This window comes from Sphaeramia orbicularis, chromosome 16, assembly GCF_902148855.1.
Source record: "Sphaeramia orbicularis chromosome 16, fSphaOr1.1, whole genome shotgun sequence".
NCBI lineage: Eukaryota > Metazoa > Chordata > Actinopteri > Kurtiformes > Apogonidae > Sphaeramia > Sphaeramia orbicularis.
This window is the reverse complement of record NC_043972.1, coordinates 12,943,881-12,966,719: the sequence shown is the minus strand read 5'-3', so window position 1 is coordinate 12,966,719 and position 22,839 is coordinate 12,943,881. Positions and strand designations below refer to the sequence as shown.

The 22,839-nt window shown below is 42.0% G+C and overlaps 1 protein-coding gene across 1 annotated transcript; it reads right to left on the bottom strand.

Annotated features, from left to right (window-relative positions):
• Nucleotides 1-152: 152 nt before the first annotated feature.
• Nucleotides 153-22,835, bottom strand: has2 (hyaluronan synthase 2). The gene is made up of 4 exons (XM_030157338.1): nucleotides 22,661-22,835; nucleotides 5,942-6,568; nucleotides 3,917-4,018; nucleotides 153-3,823 (listed from the first exon to the last, which is right to left on the bottom strand). The coding sequence occupies exons 2-4, from the start codon at nucleotides 6,566-6,568 to the stop codon at nucleotides 2,894-2,896; spliced, it is 1,659 nt and encodes a 552-aa protein (XP_030013198.1). The 5' UTR covers nucleotides 22,661-22,835; the 3' UTR covers nucleotides 153-2,893.
• Nucleotides 22,836-22,839: the final 4 nt, after the last annotated feature.

Sequence of the window (22,839 nt, the reverse complement as noted above, 5' to 3'; positions counted from 1 at the left end):
ACAGGTGGAAAAAAAACATAATTTACCAGAATACAGTCGTACCCACTGGTCTCATAACGGAGAACAATGAACATTCTGTGAGGTTCTACTTTCATTTGAGGTTTACGCACAAAGGCCAAATAATGAGCCTATTAGCCCCACCCACCAAATACTGAGCCTATTAGCCCTGCCCACCATCAACACATTAGCATTAGTCGTCCACTCCAACAGAAGTGAAAGTTGATGCTTTGTTTGTTGCGTTTGCTGTAACTGGAAACTGTTGTCAACAAGGATTAAGGTTTAAGATTTATAAATGATGACTTTTTATCACACTATTGAGAATTTATTTTTTAAAATATTATGGCTTTAATCTCATAAAAATACATTATTTTTGTTAAATTCTGAGTTTTATTAAAACTACGGCTTTATTCTCAAAATATTACGTCTTTATTCTTGTAAATTATGGGTTTTATCTCGATATTTTACAAGTTTATTCTCATAGTGACAGTGTTTTTATTTTCTTCCGTGGCCCTAATACGCTGTCGCAGTTTTTTTTATCCTGCACACGGTGAGTTTTCTGTCATCTGTTACTAAATTTAGCAAATGTAAAGAAGTAAAGATGAACAAACATCATCTTCATGTGTCTGAAGGAAACGAGAAAAGGGCACATGGAAGGATATAAATCGTAAATCTTTGGATTGGAACGCGTTCGCTATGTTTACTTGGTGGTTTTAACTCGACTCGACAGAAAGAAACACATTAATAAAAATAGTGTTAAATCATTTTGCATCATACATTTATCATTCATATAAAAAAGTCAAACAAAAGTCACTGTCTGTAAAAAATAAAACAGTCACAGCAGCAAGTAAACGCCATCTCTCTGGTCACATGTTCACCTGATCAGCTGATCCGATGGAGATTACATCTACCAATCAGTGATCACTTTGAGATTCATCGCTTTGTAAACGCTGAGAAAAATACTGCAGTCACGTCTTCTGGGAATAAAGGTTAAAGGATCCGAAAAGAACGTATGTGTAGTTCTTTATGTCAACGGTTCAGATTCTACACGACCTGATTGTTTTCACATTCCACCTGTACCGTCGGCTTTACCCATGAGGCATCTGGACAAGCTGTCACTGTAACGTCGATGCTCCAAACATACGGTGCATTTACGTCAACATTTGGGACAATTATTTGCTTCTTACCAAGATAAAAAAACACTTACATTAAGGCTACCTTTAGACGGTAAAGATCTGAACTGAAAACGCAAAAGTGGCGTTCTCACTTTGAATTCCAAGTTTAGACATGTGTTTTGGGGAAATATCTGCAAGAAGACGGACACGCTAAAGTGTGTGAAATGTCCTATTTATGGATGTAGTACATACACCAGGTGGCAGCACCACCACCCAGACCAAGAGCCTACGTAGAGCCATTCTACTTTTCTTCCTGTTCTCTCTTAGAACCAAATATAATCACAGAACAGGAAACAGAATATGACAATAGCTAAAACGACTCTTGGATGTAAATTAGAGCGGCTAGGGAAATTTGAAGGTCCGTCAAAGGGAAATACTCTTCTTCCTGTACTGGCGCGTGCCTGTGATGTAAACTCTACACAATGTGAAAACGCAGTTTTGCGTTTTTAACCCTTTAGACGGTGATGCCAGAGTGGAGTGTTTTTAGGATTTCCACTCTGGAAGGTAGTTTCACTTTTTTGCGTTTTCAGCCCCCGCTGTTGCCGTCTAAACAAAAGGCACATCTGATCAAATATTTTGTCATTTTCACCTGAGAGCGTAGTCGTGTAAACTGGGCCCTAGTTTATTTATCTTGTTTTAAGAGTTAATATTTTAAGTGTTCATACATCTGTAGACCTGCTTTGTTCTAGATTCGACATCTGAATTCAAGAAATCTTGTCCAGTGAAATTCTCTTGCTGCATGGACAGACATTTCACTTGTTTTGAGGCCATTTGTCCTCAGATTTAGTGTTTTTATCTTGTTTTTGGACACCCCTTTTTTGCAGTGGAGTCTCAATAAATATGTTCTGACTCTCAACTCCAAAAGGGTTAAATGTAGAAGGACGGGTTTGCCTTTTAACCCTTTCTGCAGCTTGTTTTATTGATGCTGTAGATGTTCCTGAATGACTTAAGTCACTGGACAGATGCAGTGGACGACCCCGCTACAGTTTACAGTAATCACATCCAACATGTCGCCTCAGCCATCGAATCGACGCGTCTTCTACGTCCTACAAAATGTTCCTGTTTCTGTTCCATATGTTCCGTTTATTTTGCGCTTATTTTACTCTTTACAGCAGCCGCCGTGAACAGGGAACACGTGGATATTTGGTAGTTTGACTGAAACCTCAGCATCGATCTATGAGGTGGTCTTTTTCCTCCCTTTGCCAAAGGAAACATGTTGTTTGATTTATTTTGGTCAGAGCGTTCCAAGGTTTCGGAGACACAATGATACCATGGAGGTAGATGTTCTCACTGGTTGAGCAAAACCTCAATGGGCAAAGCTAAACCTCCACAGTTTCTTTGGCGAAGTTGCTAATGTTATGTTTAAGCCCAGTGAAAATGACATGGGTAAGAGGTAGCTAATATTATAAAGCCTAGCACTCTCGCAGTACACTGTATGTGATGGGGTCATCCCACCTTCTGTCACTCAATGACCTTCACCTGTTACGTTAGCCGGGGTACGAATTAGCTCTCATACACATACTGATATTCCAACATCATGAATGCTATGGTCATGAATGTACAAAAAGCAGCCGCTGCCATGTACATATTTGGACGTTCAAGTGGTTTGGTTTTGCGAAGCTCCAGTTCTTTGCCCATTTCAGCTGATTTCAACCAACGTTGCCTCCAGAGCAACATCTGTTTCCCAAAAACATGAAGAGTTCAGTGGTAAATGTACGGAGTCATACATCCAGCACCATGTCGTAGTGCGTCTCCTTCTTCCTCTTCCCACATTTGTTGATGAGCACAGCATACAACGTCAACAGAATGACCCAGTAACTGGCGTAGACCACCGCCCCAATCACCAGAACAAGCTTCTCAGATTCAGGGAAGGGTTTTTTAGTCTGCAGGATTACGGTGTAGATGATCCCGATGAAGAGGATCGTGAACCAGACTGATATCGGAATCAGCCCGATGAAGTTCACCACAATGGTTTTCCTCCCAGACGTCCCCCATCCAGACTTATTGATCGTCGCTATCGCAAACATCTTTGCCGGCAACAGACTGGACATGTACAGTACAGAGTAGAAGGACATGAAAACCATGACAATGTTGCCTCGGAGGCAGCTAGCGAACGAGGATTTGATGAGCGCAACCGCCTGCACGATCAGGAGGAACAACAGAATATTCCAGAGCCTTCCCTGGTAGAAGAGTTGGATGGCGGTGGCGATGAGAAAGAACGGGAAGAACCCTGTGATCACAGCCTCGTACGTCATCCATAAATGGTGTTTGTGGAACCACATGGAGTTGTAAAGCCACTCTCTGAAGTACGACTTACTCCACCGAGTCTGTTGGTTCAGCCAACGCAGGTACGTGATTGGTGTCTCCGTCAGACACTTGGACCGAGCTGTGTATTTGGTGGCGTATCCGAGGCTCAGGACTCGGTTGGTGAGGTGGCGATCGTCTCCAAAACTACAGTGGGATCCCATGAAGGTCTGATTGTACCAGTCCTCCAAGAATTCATGTAGGAGAGAGTTCCGGTACATTCCCAACGGCCCGCTGATGCACTGCACGCAGCCGAAGTAGGACTGGCACGCCCGCTCGATGTTGAACGCCATCCAGTACCTCACGCTGCTCAGGAAGGAAATCCACGACTCGTACTTATTCAGAATCTAGAAACAAGGACGAGATGGTGCCGTGAAATACATCAGACAACATGAGACGGACAGGACCGTGTTTCTAGTGTTGTGGTTTAGCGTCTGTACCTGAACATCTCCTCCTACACCTCCCACCATGGGGTCTTCTTCTAAAACCTTCACCATCTCCACTGAAGACGCTGGGTCCAGCATCGTGTCGGAGTCACACACCTGAGTGAAAATAAACCATCACTATCACAGCTAATCTGGCACATGTATGACATATAGAATGTATTAATAGGGCTGGGGTTAATGTATTATCATACAACGTATATAATGTGTTTTATGAATAATGGACTATTATATACAGTGTATATCATGTATACAGGCATGAACAGAGTTTATTTTTGATATGTGTAATATTTTAGAGTTATTGTGTGGATCATGGGACTTTGTGTCCCGTAGAATATGGGTTTTTGGGGTTTTTTTTTTTCTTTTTTTTTTTTTTTTTTTTTTTGTTGTTGTTTCTGGTTTTAAATTCGAAATATAACAATAACAAACAAATTAAAATGAAATTATTTGTAGTGATTCCCTGTCTTAGTTCTGGTGGGAAAACATAGACAGCATGTGAAATAAATTAAAGGTTGTCATGAATCCAACTACAAATGTTAATGGTCTGAATCAAATATAACAGAATGTGTGTTTGATAAACCTTTGAAACAAAGATTAGAGAAGTGCTCTTGACTTTTATCAGCCTATAACCACCCCTCTGTCTTTTGGATGTGTTTTGCTTCCTTGTTTTTCTTCCATAAATGGTAGTGTTCCTCTCACACAAACTCAGGTGATGAAAACAGTCTTAAAGCCCAGTTTCTATTAACAAACCCCATCTGTTACAGACTGGTGATATAAAAACAGCACAGATGTGTATGGGCGCTGGCATCAGCAGCAGCTTTGGAAGAAGTTCTTTGTGACTTTGTTAAAGGAGTTTTCTGGCGTTCATCACTGTTACAGAACAGATGAAGTGAAACCAATGATAAGATTCCAACGTCACAATAAGACTATGTCATAAAATAATCCATATTCATGAACGTACATCATTCACACCCAGCAGTCTACTCCCGTGCTGTGAACTGACAGAATAAGCAGATCAGTGGCTCCAGCCCATGACCACACATATTACCTGAGTGAACTCATGTAGATGATGTAACAGATCTGTTATTACACTTAGACAGCAGCTACTGCTGCCCTCCTTCACGCTACGCTTCACAACATGATGCACACACCACCATCCGTCTAAAAGCAACACAAAGGACTCTTTGTGAACCCAATGTTTGACTTGGCAGAGCCCCCCCACCCCCCACCCTCTGCAGCCGCCCCCCAGTCCTCCCTCTGCCCTCGTCTCCTCTGGACCTGAAGCTCAACCAACCTCGTTTGCATCTCAATCAGTACGTTTATATGTTCACCTTCGTCAAGCTATGGTCAACTGTTAGCTCAACTAAACCGACTGTTGTCTTTGTCCCAGTCGACCTGTACGAGAGTGTAAATGATTTGATGCATAAATCATGTGTCTTCCACTACGATAGGTGGAGATATTCAGTCTTTGTTCTTTTTAAGCAACGCAGACACAACAATAGTCAACAGTTACCAATAGACAACTCCGAGGTCCAACTGGAACCACCATGGACAACGGTGGACATGTGGACATCTGGAATTGTGTGTCTGTCCTACTGTTAGTGCAGATCAGATGCATGATGTTGGATTCAGGGTCAGAACACCTGGTCTGGTTCCAGTTGGACTTGTCTGTTCATATGCAGGAGCAGATCCACTTTAATCATATTATCTGGGCATCCATCAAACACACATACATGTATTTTTAAAGTCCAGTTTTAGTTGAACTGATGCAATAATCTGTAAAAAATGTGTAAATGTACTGATTCATCTTCCTTCCTGACCTTCCTTCTGTCCTGTCCTTCTGTCAACTTCTCTAACCTTTGTGTAACACCACCTTAAATCAGTCACAGTCCTACATTGTGTCATGGAACATTATCTCCAGGCATCGTCTCCACCTTCAGGAGATAACTAGTCTTTTCTCCTTCCTTTCTTAACTTCATTAATGTCCTCCGTCTCCTCCATGGGTCAGTGTTAGCATCTTACCTGAACATAGTCGACGCTCCGGCCCAGTGCTTTGAAGGCGGTGTACATCACCTCTCTCTTCCCTCCCCACTTCTGCATGATGCACACACACTTGTTGTTGAGGACGACCCTGGAGACGTGCTGAAGGCTGTCAGCGTAGCTCTCGTCGGTCTCGTCTGGACCTCTGTTGTGGTAGTTACTCCGCCAAACGAACGTGGCCACTTTGTCCCAACCCATGATCTCTTTAAAAATCTCCATCATGTACATGTCGTCGTCCGAGTTCCCGTCAATCACCATGATAACCTTGATCCCCGGGTACGTCAGCCTCTTCACCGACACCAGGCATTTCCTCAGGTAGTTGGGGTCCTCCTGATACGCCGCAATGCACAACGCCAGCGATTTATTCAACTTGATTGGCGTTTCTAGGGACCGCCTCATGTTTCTGTGTTCTAGGAGTGCAAAGAGGCTTTGAATGATGAGGTGGACCACCAAAATGGCACCGTACAGGCCGAACGACAGATGGTTGCGTGCTGTGGTGAAGAACTGGTAGCCCATGATGTAGGCGGTGGAGATGCCCACCAGGAGGGACACACCAAACATGGTGGTCCCAAATATCCTCAGGTAGGTGAGGACTCTTTGACATTTCATCTGGAATTAAAAGAAAAAGATGAGTTTAGTGACTTTGGAAACAACAGATTCAATAAAACAAGCAAATAAAAAACACTTTAGTGTGATATCTTGCACAGATTTCCATTTTTGGTACTTTTAAGGATTTCTCTTTAGTGTGAATATATGATATCCTCATTAATATTCCGTGTATTATGGTCATTTTGGAGAAGCTGATGGGAGAACATCACCACAGCTGTGGTGGAGGTCAACAGAGGGTTTTCCAGTTACAGCCGCCAGACTCCTCTGATAAAAACAGGAATTTTACGTCACAGAACATGAGTGTTGCTGGTTCCACTGGTGCCTCAATCAGTTTGTTTTTCTGTCATTTTGGATCGGGATTAAAATGTTAAAACACCAAAGTCAGAAAACTACTCAGTCAAGTCCAGAGCAGACCGGTAAAACCTGAACTAAGAGGTAAAAATTCTTTATTTTGTCAAGTGAGTGTTGTGGTTTTAAAACAGCTTCAGGACTTCAGTTCCCTTTAATCTGTTAAACTCTGGTCCATTTGTTTTAGTCTGAACCATTTCAATGTAACACTAACCGATGGATTAGCATCAATAGCAGAGGCTTCATTCATATAAAACCAAGTTATGATCCGAAAACAGCAAAGGTAACATTCATTATCTCGTCTCATTGCTCTGTTGTTGTTTTTTTTTCTTGGTAGTTCTTCTCGGGTCAACTGCACTGGCTTAGCTCTTTTGAAAATGTTTCGTCCCTCATCCTAGAGACTTCTGCAACTGTAAAAGAACTACCAAGAAGAATGATGACCTGGTCAAATATGAACCTCCACAGAAATCTGTTGTTCTATTAAATTCTTCCTGACATACGCTGATCTCAGACTGTTATTTGTTTTCTGACACTTGGTTTTGTTGAGGTTTTAGCAGATGTTCTGGTTCCGTTAAATGTGTACTTTAGTAGAAGTGATGCATAGTGAACACTAAATCTGACTGATTCTTTAAGTGTTAAATACCAGTTTTGCTGCAGTACATTTTCTCCTGTCTGCTTCTTACGGGGGGGGGGGGGGGGGGGGTCACAGTTTACAGCATTTAATGAATAGTCTGTGGAAACATCTACATGCAGATTAAGTCCAAGTGCAGACATATGTGTTCACGGCGTCTGAACACGTATACTGACTTAATGCACATTCAAGGCAGTAAAGTTTCCTCCTCTCCTACTCCTCCCTCCCTCCCTCCCTCTCCCCACATCTCCGTCTAAATGTCAGGGTTGTGAGTGGCCAGTTGTTCCAACTCTCCTTTTGTGTGTTTGGGCCAAATTACAACATTTCTTGACCTAATTAACCAACGGGCGCTCTGCCCTCGCCACACATCTAAACACTCTGAAAACTTCACAGAAACTATTAAGACGATTAGTTTTTTTCTTCAACATAATAAAGACAGAGTTGAGAACATTTGGTAGAATTCCCCTTATAAGGAGCTCGTATCGGGGGAGGACCGTCCGACAGCATTCTGTTCAACACAATCCTCTGCTTCAAATGCTGAGTTTGTTTCCAGGCCTCATTATGTTGCTACCGCCATCTGTTTGGCAGACCCACGAAGACCCACTCAGAGTGGCTCGACTCAGTGCCGAGCGGACCACCCTGTGATGTCATCTGTTTATATCTCCGTGGGAAGAAGAAGAAGAAGACAAGGGCTTTCAGATTTTAAGATGCAGCACGTGTGCATTTTCTCTCCTTGACGACAAGAGAAAAACTGACAGAAGAAGAAGAAGGAAAGCCTCAGTGACAGACGTACAGAGGAGGATGAGGAGAATATGTGGATCTGATGAATATGAACGAGAGCAAAGATCACAGAAGGTTTGACCCCTGGACATGATGAAGTCAGTAGGGCACCCCCTGGTGGATCAGGACCAATCAGACACATGGTGACGGCCTTTCACTCATTAGATGTTTAAGTCATTCTCTGAAAACGCTGATGATGGGAAGCCATAAAGTCATCAAAAGAGCAGAACACAAAGAGCAGCAGTGGATGTGATTTGGCAGGAATACTGTGCACCACACCTAAATACACAAGACAGATGGAGGGAGGGATCCAGAAACACTCAGGGTGAAAAGAGCTGAAGACAGGGCAGGAGAAAGACACAGTGGATAAAAGACCAACATGTCCACAGGGTCTACAGTGCAAACCCAGACCAACATGTCCACAGGGTCTACAGTCCAAACCCAGACCAGCACAGACCAGAACATTCACACATGATGGTTTGTTCATGTGATCATTGGATGAGAAAACCATGACCGTTGTAAACCCTCCTCTGGCACGTGGAGAAGCTCTTAACGTCAGCTGTTCATTTACTAGACCCTCCATACACACATCAAATACAAAACGCACCTGTTAACCCTTTAGAAGCCACCGTAGAACTAGACCTCCACAGCCTTCAAAACTGGAAATGTGACAAAGTCCTTTCAAACCACAGAAAAATGAACAGGAGTATCAATATAAACTCATTTTATAAACTATAGAAACTCAAATCAAATGTCCATTTTACACGTGCATCTAAATGAACTACACCCAAATACTGACATCAAACTTCCAAGTCAGACAGATACTAACGAACAAACACATCTGTGATAAAACCAGGTTCAACCAGGTGTTTACGCCCAAAAGCTACAAGTCCCAGGAAAAGAGGTCACTTCCTGTTGTGTCATAGACAGGTAAAGGAAAACCAGGAGTTAGGTGAAGTTCAGGAGATGATGATCAGATCTGTAGACCACCTGTGGTCTGGATTAGACCGGTTTGGTGTGGATTAGACTGGTTTGAGTTGGATTAGACTGGTTTAGTCTGGATTAGGCTGGTTTAGTCTGGATTAGACTGGTTTGGTGTGGATTAGACTGGTTTAATCTGGATTAGACTGGTTACAGACACAGGTTAAACCCAGACTAATTCTCAGACACAGATTAAACCCAGACTAATTCTCAGACACAGATTAAACCCAGACTAATTCTCAGACACAGGTTAAACCAAGACTAATTCTCAGACACAGTTTAAACCCAGACTAATTCTCAGACACAGATTAAACCCAGACTAATTCTCAGACACAGGTTAAACCCAGACTAATTCTCAGACACAGGTTAAACCCAGACTAATTCTCAGTCAGGTTGGTCATCACATTTGTCCTCAGTCTGAGGAGATAAAACCTACTGGAGGATCTGAGAGGAGGGCATCTTGGACACATGTGGATGATGTCATTGTGCTGTGTTGTGTTGTGCTGTGCATGTGGACTCACACCTGGGTTCATGGATGATGCACATGTGCAGATCTGTCCAACAGTCGGCGTCTGTCTTTGAAGCCATCATTAGTGCATGTGAATGATGTCACTGAGCGTCTGCATCCTGGAACTGTTACTTTTCCTTGACTCGTGTGTGTATTTGTGTGTGTGTGTGTGTGTGTGTGTGTGTGTGTGTGCGTGTGTGCGTGTGTGTGTGTTTCTGTCTGTCTGTCTGTCTTATGTTGACCTTATGTTTGATGCAACAGCACAGAGTTTCTGACGTTATTAAGTCTCATGAGTAAACTCCCATTACAGAGTCTGTGTTAACACAAACATGAGGCATTTACAACAATAAAGAGCAAATGGAGGGTTATACAAGAGATGAAAAGATGAAGAATGAATGAATGAATACATTCATTCATTCTCTGATCTCATTAAAGCAGTGGTTCCCAACCACTTTTGGCTTATGACCCCATTTTAACATCACAAATGTCTAGCAACCTCAGATATTCTAAACAGGGACTTTTTTTTCCCCTTAAACTAAAATAGTTTTCTATCCTATGTTGTAAATCCAGGTTAATTTTAGAGGACATTTAATCTATATAATGTATATTATTGTGGACGGAGGCAGTAAAGCCAGGTGTAGATTACTGCACAAAGGGAGAATTTTATTTTCCTTGGTCAGTATATGTACAGTCAGTCCAGCTTGGATTTGCAAGGCTGACAATTAATACTGAACAAGAACTCAAACTATGAATTATGAAAGAGCTGCAGCATCTGAAACCGACCGCAATGAACACTTGACAGATAAACAGAACAACAGTGCTTCAGTTTCAGCTTCAGTTTGTCGTGTCTTTTATGGATTGTGATTGTGTCTCTCAACTCACCATATATTTTCTGTTGGTAAGTTTTTATTTTTATCAATTACTAGAAATTTCAAGGGACCCTGTTTGAATTCCAGGCAACCCCACATGGGGTCCCGACCCAGAGGTTGAAACACACTGCATTAAAGTGTTATCCTTGTTACTTTAGCAACACTTCACAATATCACTCATGCTAATATTTCATGCTAATGCTAATTTTGCAGACTGAATGAATGGACTTACGTTTCTGATCTCATTGGAAAGCGCTATCCTTCAAACTTTAGCAGCACCATTCACAGTCATTCATGCTAATAATTCATGCTAACACTAAATTTGCCTCATGACTAAATGAATAAACAATGAATGAATGAATGACCACTTGTTTGTATTTTCTAATCATATTAAAAGTCTTCAGCAACACTCAACATCATTCATGATAATAACTCATGCTAATGCTAATACTCTAAAATGAATAAATAAGTGAATGAACATATGAATGAAAAAACAGGCTTACATCTATTTTCTGACCTCATTATATTTAGCAACACGTCACATTATCACTCATGTTAATATTTGATGCTAATGCTAATGCTAATTTTACAGAATGAATGAATGAATGGAGGGTCTTTGGGATAACCTGTCTCCGTGGGAACCAAATGGACTGACTCAGCTTGAGAAGTCCATTACAGTCAGGTTCAACAGCCGGTTCTGTGGATTAGTGATTTATTGTTGCCAGAGGAATCACCACATGCATGTTACGTAACAGCGGATGGCGTTCACATATACTGTATATGAACACCGTTAAGCCGGGCCGTTGCCGCTGACGACATGCCATGTGTGCACGTGTGCATGTTTAACCCCACGGAGGGAGGACGAGGAGTTTGAGCTGAGGTCCCTGGAGAGCAGGAAGTGGAATCTCTGTCAGCATGGACGCCAGCACTGGAACATAAAGTCTAACAGGACTCTGCAGACCGGCCGTGTCCATACATCATGTCCTGGATGTGGATGTGGATGTGAGAGCCATTACTGCAGATCTGAACCGCAGCCAAAGACCACAGCCGCTGGAGCTGAGATAACACCCCCACTACATCTTTATGTTACCGTGACTCAGCAGACACTGGGAGTGGAACGCTCACAAATCCACCGCTGTGTGCAGATTCACAAATCACGTTTTAATGCAGCCCTGAAGATGGAGTGGCCTCACACCTGTGGCTGCGTCAAGGACATGACGTACAGTTCCAGAGCCACAAAAGGCTGTTCATCAACTGTGAGCATGAACGCAGCACAACAGAGTTCTGCTAAAAGCCTCCTCATCATCTTCATCTAAAGTTGATCCAGTGGTTTTATCGGTTTTACATTTACAGTCATGGTCATTTCACAGCCTTATGAATCAGTCGACCTACAGTTATGAAAGTAAAATTAACGACTTTGACAGAAGCTGAAGCACACTGCAGGTAAATGGCCCAAATCTGATTTTTACCCATATGCGACCTGAATCGGATCTGTTAAAGACAGTCTAAACAGCACTAATCTGACCCAGACCACTTTCATATGTGGTCCTAAATCTGACCCAGACCACTTTTATACGTGGTCCTAAATCTGACCCAGACCACTTTCATATCTGGTTCAAAATCTGACCCAGACCACTTTCATATGTGGTCCTAAATCTGATCCAGATCTGATATTTTCCAATGTGACTTCAGTCTGAACGTCCAGGTCGCATTTATTCAACCTTTACGTCATTGAAATGCAACAAACGTCCTAGTTGTTGGTCCCAGTTGTTGGTTGGAGTGGAGGAAAACCATATTTCCTTCTGTGAACACAGTGTGTGTCTGCGTGGTCTCAGACTCCATCAGGACCTCTTTAGTGCATGTGGGTCACTTCAGGGTCACATTCAGTTCAGACTCAAAACTGATAGAAGTCGCATTTAATGTGGAATATGAACCAACACACAAAAAAATCAGATTTCACCCAAAAATCCAAACTGTGCATTAGACCTGCTGTGAACGGAGCCTTAGACTCTCCTTCATTTCTTCTTTATGTCCTTGACTCATTTCCCATCACGCATTTCACAAGAAGCTGCACAGACCCTGAACCCACGGTGACACATCACAACCACAGTCCCTAAACCCTTCAAAACCAATTGTATCATATGTGCTACACCAGGTTCTCAGACCTCTATCTAATCAATAAGATCAATATTTTCCTTCTAAACCTGTTGTATTTGACCCGATACCTGTTTTCTGCCCCCTTGGTGGACTATCGTCCCACTGCAGCCAATGGAAGGGCTTTTTTTGTCCTTTTCAATATGGGTGCTAAACGTTAAATTGTCCACACACTTTTTGCAGGAAAGTCTTTGGTAATTTTCAAAAAGTTACATTAAGAAAAACATTTAGATTGTTATTCATTTTTAAATAAGTACTTCATGTACTGAAATAATGCATAGTTACTTGATAATTAATTATTTATGGTACAGTTAATTTGTGGTAAAAATTTAACAAATTTGATACTGCAGTTATATAAGGGACTTTATAAAAACACCCAATAAACAAAATGATATGGCAGAATGTTTTGTTTGGATTTTGTGAAAAGGTCTAATAAACATCTTAGTTCCAAAAATTGTGAATTTTGTGGCTAATTTTAATGGGTCAGGTTTGACAGGGTTAATAAATACTGGATATGTTCATGTCATGGCCTAGAGCAGACAGTGGAAGGGAGGGTTTCAGATAGTGAACGAACAAATGGAAGTGTGATGGCGTGCATCAGAATGTGGGTGTGTGTCTGAGTCTGATCTGGGCTGGAAAAGACCAGGATGAAGAGCATTAAAGAGGAGACGATCCTCATGGTGGCTGTAGAAGGACGCATGTTCCTCAGCAGATGACGAGGCAGACCAGAGGGCGAGGCTGGGAAACACTGGACGTTTGGCCGCCGTCCAAGGCAGAGCAGAGTGGAAATGCTCAACACCTCCTGACTGGAGCTTTCAGTGGGTTTACAACACACTTTAAAAAATGAATACATGCATTAGTCCGACTAAAACTGGACTGAAAAAGGACATGCAAACCCAGAAAATGGGGTTAAAGTGGATCTGTGAATCCAACACCATACATCTGATCTGCACTAACAGTAGAACAGACCCAACCCCATATGTCCAAATGTCCACATGACCACATGTCCATGGTGGTTCCAGTTGAACGTCTGGTTGGTGATGAACTCACTACTGACTATTGTTGTGTCTGTGACGGCATTGGTTAAACAAGAGGAAAGAGTGAATATCAACACCTGTGATAACGGAGGAGACAGGATTTAAACATCAAACGAATTACACTCAACAACAACACAACAAGTAGTAACACTTTAACCCTTTAATTAACCCTTTAAAAAATAATCAGAACTAATGCTGAAATATAAAACACAACAAATACTTTCATATAATAGTTTTATTGTCAATCATCTTGTTTAAGCTTTGGAAGAACATTTATATTTTATATTATTCAAAATGAGTTTGAGTAATTACCTCCGCCAAGGAGGTTATGTTTTTGCCAGGGTTTGTTTGTTTGTTTGTTTGTTTGTCTGTTTGTTTGTTTGTCTGTCCGTTAGTGTGCAACATAACTCAAAAAGTTATGGACAGATTTGGATGAAATTTTCAGGGTTTGTTGGAAATGGGATAAGGAAGAAATGATTAAATTTTGGTGGTGATCGGGGGTGGGGGGGGCCCACGGGGGGGGCCACTGATCGTTAGTGTGCAACATAACTCAAAAAGTTATGGACAGATTTGGATGAAATTTTCAGGGTTTGTTGGAAATGGGATAAGGAAGAAATGATTAAATTTTGGTGGTGATCGGGGGTGGGGGGAGCCCACAGGGGGGGGGCCACTGATCGTTAGTGTGCAACATAACTCAAAAAGTTATGGACAGATTTGGATGAAATTTTCAGGGTTTGTTGGAAATGGGATACGGAAGAAATGATTAAATTTTGGTGGTGATCGGGGGTGGGGGGGCCCACGGAGGGGCCCACTGATCAGCCTTGGCGGAGGTCTGCGCTCTCCGAGTGCTTCTAGTTCAGTTATTATTTTTTGTTGATGAAAGGTTCATTTATTAATCAATGACCAATTTATTTATTTTTCTTATCAGTGACAGGGCACTTTTCAGTTGATATTTTGCACAAAATTTACTTTAAAAAACTTGTTTTTTTTTAATATAATGCAGTTAAATATATGTTGTTTATCGACACAGTTTTGTAAGTATAAACAGACACCTTTGGCACAGGAACACATTTAGACAATTTTTTTTTCAATCAAAAACACTGAAGTGAGAGTTGGGGGATACTTGGATAAAAAAGTACATTTCAGGGGGTACTCCACTGTAAAAAGTCTATTTCAGGGGGTACTCCACTGTAAAAAGTCTATTTTAGGGGGTACTCTGCTGTAAAAAGTCTATTTCAGGGGTACTCCACTGTAAAAAGTCTATTTCAGGGGGTACTCCGCTGTAAAAAGACTATTTCGGTGGGTGCTCCACTGTAAAAAGTACATTTCAGGGGGTACTCCACTGTAGAAAGTTTGAGAACCACACGTTTAGTGGAGCTGTGGTTGTAGATCCAATACGTTCTGCATGTAAACACATGATTATTATTATGAGTTTGTTCTTTAAAAACATGAAGAAGTGGAAGAACAATGTCCAGACTTGGGTCAGTGATGTAAAAGCAGCGGTTGTAGAACGGTTGTAGAACAGAGTGGATGCGCGGTGAACAGTGGACGCTTTGAAACTGTATCCGCTAAATGAACTAAAAGGTCAGACGGGTCATAAAAGGAAGTGGCTGCCTCTCCTCTTCCTCCTCGTAAACCGCCCATGTGCTCCCAGTGCTGTTGTTGAAGTCAACACTAACCACACACTGATTAGAATCAGGTGGTGAAGGTGCAGAACCCCCCGGCCCGGTTCTGAAGCCTGTTACGACCCGCTTTGATAAAACTCAAAGTGGCCAATCCCACCAGTTCCCACCAGGCTGAGAAGTGTGTTAAAGCTGTTTGTCATGGTGTCAGGGTTCTGTGTGCATGCTTTGGTCTGTAGAACTGTAGTGTGGTTTAATGGAGCTGGAGCTGGACTCAATCATCTAAACAACCACTGTGCATCTGAAGCCAAGAGGTTCTGTTTGGTATTTTGGCTCTGTCTTCCTTTGACTCATCCTTCGCTCCCTGGTTTTGTGAATGAATAAGAGCAGAAAATAAAAAAAAAAAGAGAAGGAGGTGAGTGAAGGAGGACTTAAGGGGGGGTAAATGGACCAAACCCAGGCTAACCCCCGTTCTGCTGCAGAATTGGACTCACGCCACCACCTCCAGCGTTTCCAAAGTACAGATCTACATTCCTGTCCCTTAAACCACGTGTCTGAGGATGGGTTTGGGTTTTTTCTACATTTGCAGCAATTACACAACACATTTTGGAGCGTTTAATACAATTTACATTATACATTTATGTAAATATATGTTTACTCAGTAATAATAGCTTATATTTTCTGCTCATTCTCTTTTTGCTGTTCTTAAATGCCACTTTGTTTTGTTTTGGGGTTTTTTTTTTTTACTTTTCTAGTTTTTCTATTTTCATCCTTATCTTAAATTCTCTTTTCAATCAGTGTGGATGCTGAAGTAAGGTTTTCATTGGAAGGTTTCAGTCTCAGACCCTGTCCAGATGAAGACGGTTTCAGTCACATCTGTAAAACTTCTGTACTGGATTGTCCTTTCGTACACATGAAACCAGTGTTTTCAGTCGCTGAAACCGCAGGTTTTTGAAACTGGGTCCCAGAGTGGATAAATTTGAAAACACCAGTTTCACATCTTCATCTGTATGACCAAACCACAACTTTTCTAAAACGATGATGTCATAGTCCCACCTCTCTAACCTTTCACCGCGGAAGTAAGACGCCACTTCACAACAACAACAACAACCACAACAACACCAACGGCGAACCCCAGAGCAAGGTTACTATCGTTAGCGAAAACTAACAAAATGACGAAAACTAGAATTGAAAAAAACATTTTCGTTAACTGAAATAAATAAAAACTGTAATTAAAAGAAAAAATGACAACTAACTGAAACTGTATTGTGTGCTTACAAAACTAACCAAAACGTATCAAAATTATGGCTAAATTTCCCTTAGTTTTTGTCTTTGTCAATGTCAAATTGATACGAAATCGATTTATTTCGCTCGAGCAATTTTAGCTAGCGACACCATACGACACTTTACGGTCCATCACTTGTGGTCACTTGTGGTTTCCAGTCATCTTCTGGTCCCCACTCTACCTGGAAACATGGAGACTAAAGTTGGGAGAAAGCAGCAGAGTCCTGTCTGGGATTTGAATTCGACGGCAAAGAAGATAAAAGATACGACAAACCTAAAATTTATACTAAAACTTAACTAAAACTAAGCATTTAGAAAAAAAGAAAACTAATAAAAAGTAGCAAACCTGCTCGAAAACCTAATTAACTGAATTAGAGGGGAAAAAAAGTCAAAACTAAATAAAACTAAACTATAGTGAAAAATCCAAAACTACTTTAACCTTGCTCCAGAGTAGAGCTGGTGCTGCAACAGTTATTGATCGGATTGGAACTATTGAATCCAAATCTTCATCTACTCTTTCATTACAATGAGGAACAAACAACCATAGATACAATATTCACTACATGCTCTTGGATCTAGAGTGGAGAAGGGCAACCAGGAGGAAATACTGGATCAGACCCATTACAACCAAGTAAGATTTATGCACATACTCCACGTCTTCTTCTCTGTTTTTGTGAGAGCATCACACCACCACCCACAGGCCTGGCATCAGTACGACATGGTTTCAGTGGCTTCAAGCGGACGCAGATATTTCCTAAAACAACTCTGTGTTCACGAAGCACTTTTTGGAAAATGACAAGGAAACAGATGGGATAGTAAAAGGTGTGGTGTGACGTGGACATGTCCTTGGAATCGAACACAGCTTCTGGAGCATCATCATGTTTGTCCTTTTACCAGCCTCTGATCTGACCCTTATCTGGACTTCACAAACTATTCATAGCATCGACTGTTATCAGGACACAGATTAGAGACACTGGAAACAGGAAGTCTACCTCCCTGTGAACGGACACATGAGTGGACACACAGACAAACAATAGACAGAAGGGCAGATCTGGACTTAGAATGTTGCACATTTTATCAGGGAAATATTTCCAAATGAGCTTGTAAATCAGTGTGTTTCAACCTTGGGGTCGGGACCCCACGTGGGGTCGCCTGGAATTCAAATGGGGTCACCTGAAATTTCTAGTAATTGATTAAAAAAAAAACAACTTACTAATAAAACATATATTGTGAGTTGAGAGAGACAATCCCAATACATAAAAGACATGACATACTGTGGTTGTGAAACTGCAGAACTGTGTTTGTATTTATCTGTCAAATGTTCATTGTGGTCGGTTTCAGATGCTGCAGCTCTTTCATAATTCATAGTTTGAGTTCTTGTTTGTTCAGTATTAATCGTCAGCCTTGTAAATGCAAGCTGGACTGACTGTACATATCCTGACCAAGGAAAATCCAAATCTCCCTTTGTGCAGTAATCTACACCTGGCTTTACTGCCTCCGTCCATAATAATATACATTATATAGACTAATGTCCTCTAAAATTTACGTTTATTTGCAACGTAGTATAGTGAACTATTACATGTCTAAAAACAAATTAATTTTAGAAAAAATTAAAAAAAAAAAAAAAAAAAAAAAAAAAAAGTCTCCATTTTGAATGTCTGGGGTCTCCAGAAATTTGTGAAGTTAAAATGGGGTCATGAGCCAAAAAAGGTTAGGAACCTCTGTTGTAAATGGACACTGAATCTTGCATCTTAAAGGCGAGTAAATGTAGACAAAGTAAATGACTGCATAACCGGCACTAGTTTTTCCTAATCTGTTTGTAAGTGTTATTTTTAGTACGTATTTATGTTCAAATGCGTGTGTTCTGTGTTTAAAATGTGTCTTCTGTAAGTCTGTTGTATTTGCTGCTGCCTGTGTCAGTCAGGACTCTTTTTCTGGTTAAATACTGGTTAAATCCAAACATTAAGCCTGTTGTGCAGATTGTCAGACGTGTGTTTGTGTTGGTTTGGGGTAAACTGTGACTCCTGGACCCTTCAGCTTTGGCATCATCCCTCCCTGTGAGATTCTCTGTGACTTCAGATGAGGTAGTGGGAATCCAAACCTCACTCACAGACACATGTTCTCTTTTTCTGGGAGGGAACCTGGAAAACTGTAGCATTAATGTAAAAAGATGAGGTAGGTGCTGAGGTGAGTGTGTTTTTGGGAGGGGGGGGGGGGGGGGGGGGGGGGGGGGGGGCTGTGTATTTGGTCTCCTTCAGTAGTTGTGCTTCCAGCCCTCAGGCCTCTGTTCTGACCAACCCTCACTGTGAGCAGTAACGGCACGTGAGTCCAGTTTGGAACCCTAATAGGGACCAGATATATTAGTGTGAGTAGTAAAGCGCTCCCTCTGAACAGCCTGCAGCTCTGATGAGTCTGCACTTCACTATGTGTGTCAAACATCCTCACAGATTAGAACACTGGTCCAGCACACTTTGGTGGATTAATCAGGTCTAAATGTCTTCTGGGGTCTGTTCTCTGTCCTAGAGACTGACAATGGTGTTAGTCTGAGTAGACCGGGGGGGGGGGGGACACCACCTGCAGCTCTGCTCAATATATATCTATAAAATAAAAACAGTAAATGAGTAAATGAAACAATACAATGATATTCATACATGAATATAGTGATTAACTTTACATGAAAAACCATAAGTGCATCCAGGTTTGTTTGCACGTCTCTGTTCTTTTCTTTATCTCTGACTTCAGGGAAGAAATACTTGGAAGTCCATGTCATGTTAAAAACTCTATCTTCTGAATGAATCTGTATTTTTTGCTGACATCTTCATGGTCTTAAACAGACCATCAAACCAATCAGTTCATTAGCCCAACACTGAGGACAGAACATACATGTGAAATTATGTTCATTTAGCAGATCCTTCCAAATAAAAGCACTGTCCTTGTATTGGTTCCATCTATTATACTGATACATATTTGCATTGACTTTTAATTTTCCACTGATCTCATGTGAGCCGGTCAGGGTCAGCTATTGGACCACATGTGGGCCACAGTCTGGAGTAGATCCACACATGCAGATTATGCAGAACCTGTGAATTAAAGTCAAGTCTCTATCGGTCCAGGTACAATAGAGGTCTGAACCAGGGGTTCTCAAATGGTGGGTCAGGACCCTAAAGTGGGTCCAAACCTGTTTCCAGTGGGTCTTTGGGCCTTTGTCTGGGTTAAAATAATGTTAAATAAACAAATCTGTGTTTTATTTTATGGATCTGAGCCCCATCCATTCACACCCCCAACAGTAGGGGGCGTTAATGCACTGTGATGATAATTAACACCAGACATTTAACACCATAAAAGAAGAACCAAAAGGTTCTATTCATATGATGTTTAAACTCAGGTCTGGCACGGACTCCATCAGATCTGGTCTGACCTCCATTGGACTAAAACCTAACCCAAACCACATGTGTTCAGTCTGTATAGACCCTCAGACATACAATGAACTAAAGGATCCTCTGAGTTGGAGAATGTGGACTGATCTAGGATCTGCTACAGAGAACCTCCTCAGACCCAGACATGGGTTTACTGTCCACATTTGGACCAGAGGTTCACAGTTTTAGACAAAAAAAACAACAAAAACAACTGTCCACCGCAGAGGACATTCCATAAAACAAGAAAAGCACTCGGAGATCGCAGACCTCCGCCAAGGCAGATCAGTGCCCCCCCACCCACCCCCCGATCACCACCAAAATTTTATCATTTCTTCCTTGTGCCAGTATCAACATTTCCTGAAAATTTCATGAAAATCCGTCCATCACTTTTTGAGTTATCTTGCTAACAATCAAACACGCGTGCACACAAAGCAAAGCAATCACAATACCTCCTGGCAGAGGTAATAACATTTTAAAAAAGCATCTGAAAGGTCAAGGTTACTTTATTTATAACCGTAGGTAAAACCTGTTGTATCATGATGTTTCCAGCATCTGCAATTATTGAATTAAAAACAGCCCAAACTTTTCCTTTCCTGGGTCTGAGGAGGGAAAATATCTTCTTAATAAAACTTTTAAAAAAATTCAAAATACATTTCAACTTAAGCCTAATTTTGAGAAATAAAATCAATCTAAAAAAAAATAAAATCTAGGTACTTGTTTCATAATTCATGCATGAAAGGGTTAACTTTAGTCCTTTTGGGTCTTGTCTTGTCATTGGGGGGTGATAGTGGGTCCTGAACCCTGACCAGTTGGTTTAAAGTGAGTTGCAGTGGACCAGTTAGTCCATGTGTGTGACTCCATCCAGAGGGTTCGTACTGAAGGTCTAGAGGAGTCCACCCATTCCCAAGGCTGGGTGGGAAACAGCACTGACACAAAACTGAAATAAATGAAAGGAATAAAGTCTGAAAACACGTCCAAACACAACAGTTCCATGAGGACGACAGAGGAGTTTGACCGGAGGAAACAGTCATGGACATGAACATGTATGAAAGGACGGTCCAGGACAGTAGGAAGTCCACGTGTAGGACGGAAGCCCAGGCATGCATCAGGGATAAATGTCAGGAATGTTTAGACATCCAACTCACAGATGAACATTCCTGATGTGGGTTCATATGTACGACAAGAAGGGCGGACGGAGACAAGAGCACGTCCACGGAGGAGACAGATGTGCATTTGCATTTGGGTTCATATGTGGGAGGACGCCAACAGAGACAAGTCTGCATCCGGTCACAACCCAGACCTGCATCTGATCCCAACCCAGACCTGCATCAGACCACAACCCAGACCTGCAACCCACCACAACCCAGACCTGCAACCCTCCACAACCCAGACCTACATCAGACCACAACCCAGACCTGCATCCGGTCACAACCCAGACCTACATCAGACCACAACCCAGACCTGCATCCGGTCACAACCCAGACCAACATCGGACCACAACCCAGACCTGCAACCCACCACAACCCAGACCTGCAACCCACCACAACCCAGACCTACATGAGACCACAACCCAGACCTGCATCCAGTCACGACCCAGACCTACATCAGACCACAACCCAGACCTGCATCAGACCACAACCCAGACCTGCATCCGATCACAACCCAGACCAGCATCTGATCCCAACCTAGACCGGACAGGCACCTGGGACACACCATGGCACATACAGGACTGGTCTGGACCTGGATCTGGTCTGGACCTGGTCTGGATCTGGAACTTGTCTAGACCTGGATCTGGTCTGAACCTGGTCTGGACTCTATAATTAGTCTACACACTCAACCTCATCGTATTCATCATAACATCGTCTTAAATACACCTTATTCACTTTCAATGGACGCACAAATGCTAGTGTTCATGTTACGCATCAAATTACGCGCTCCGACTACGAGGCACACCGAACGTGCCCAAATCCAGTCCTGCCATTGGCCAAGAAACCTCAAACAATGACGTAAAAATGCAACGTCATTAATGCAGTTTATGATCCTGTTCCAGTGAGAGGCTGCGCCAAGACCGAGACAGTTTAAAGGATTAAAAAATAATAATAATAAATAAAACCTGATGAGGATAGAAGTGTAAATCACTGATTCGACCGGATGGATAAAGGATCTGACAACAGAACACAAACAAATTAGTGACTTTTTCGTTTTGTTTTCGTTTGTTTGGAAAAGAAAAAGCAGGAATCAGAGCAGAGATGAGAGCGTAACGCACAACTTTTACGCACAACCTGTTGAGACGCACTGAGCAAAAAAACAGAAACTGAGCCTCACTTCTGTTTCCAACATTTAGAGCAGATCACAAAGAGCTCAAATATTTTTAAAAAGCATTTAAACAGAAGTGAGATATAAGCCCAGTCATGCCCCTCCGGACCCTCAGACCTCAGACCCTCAGAGCCCGGTCCTCCTACCTTTACGCAGCTGCTGTCCGCTCGGTCTTCCAGAGGGATGCGGTCAGCTCCGGCCGCTCTGGTCCCACTCCACTGGGACGAAAAGGCTCGAAAAACCTTCTGAGGACACTTTGCCGGTAACGAGTCTCATGAATCCGCTCAAAAAGGTTCTCATCAATAACAACAAAAAAAGAAAAGAA

Bases quoted from the DNA above. Each gene is read 5' to 3' on its own strand.
- has2 (XM_030157338.1), bottom strand. From the start codon at position 6,568: ATGAAATGTCAAAGAGTCCTCACCTACCTGAGGATATTTGGGACCACC. The intron at 4,019-5,941 runs GTAAGATGCTAA...ATTTTCACTCAG, and splicing joins GGAGCGTCGACTATGTTCAG to GTGTGTGACTCCGACACGAT. The intron at 3,824-3,916 runs GTACAGACGCTA...CCTTGTTTCTAG, and splicing joins GTGTAGGAGGAGATGTTCAG to ATTCTGAATAAGTACGAGTC.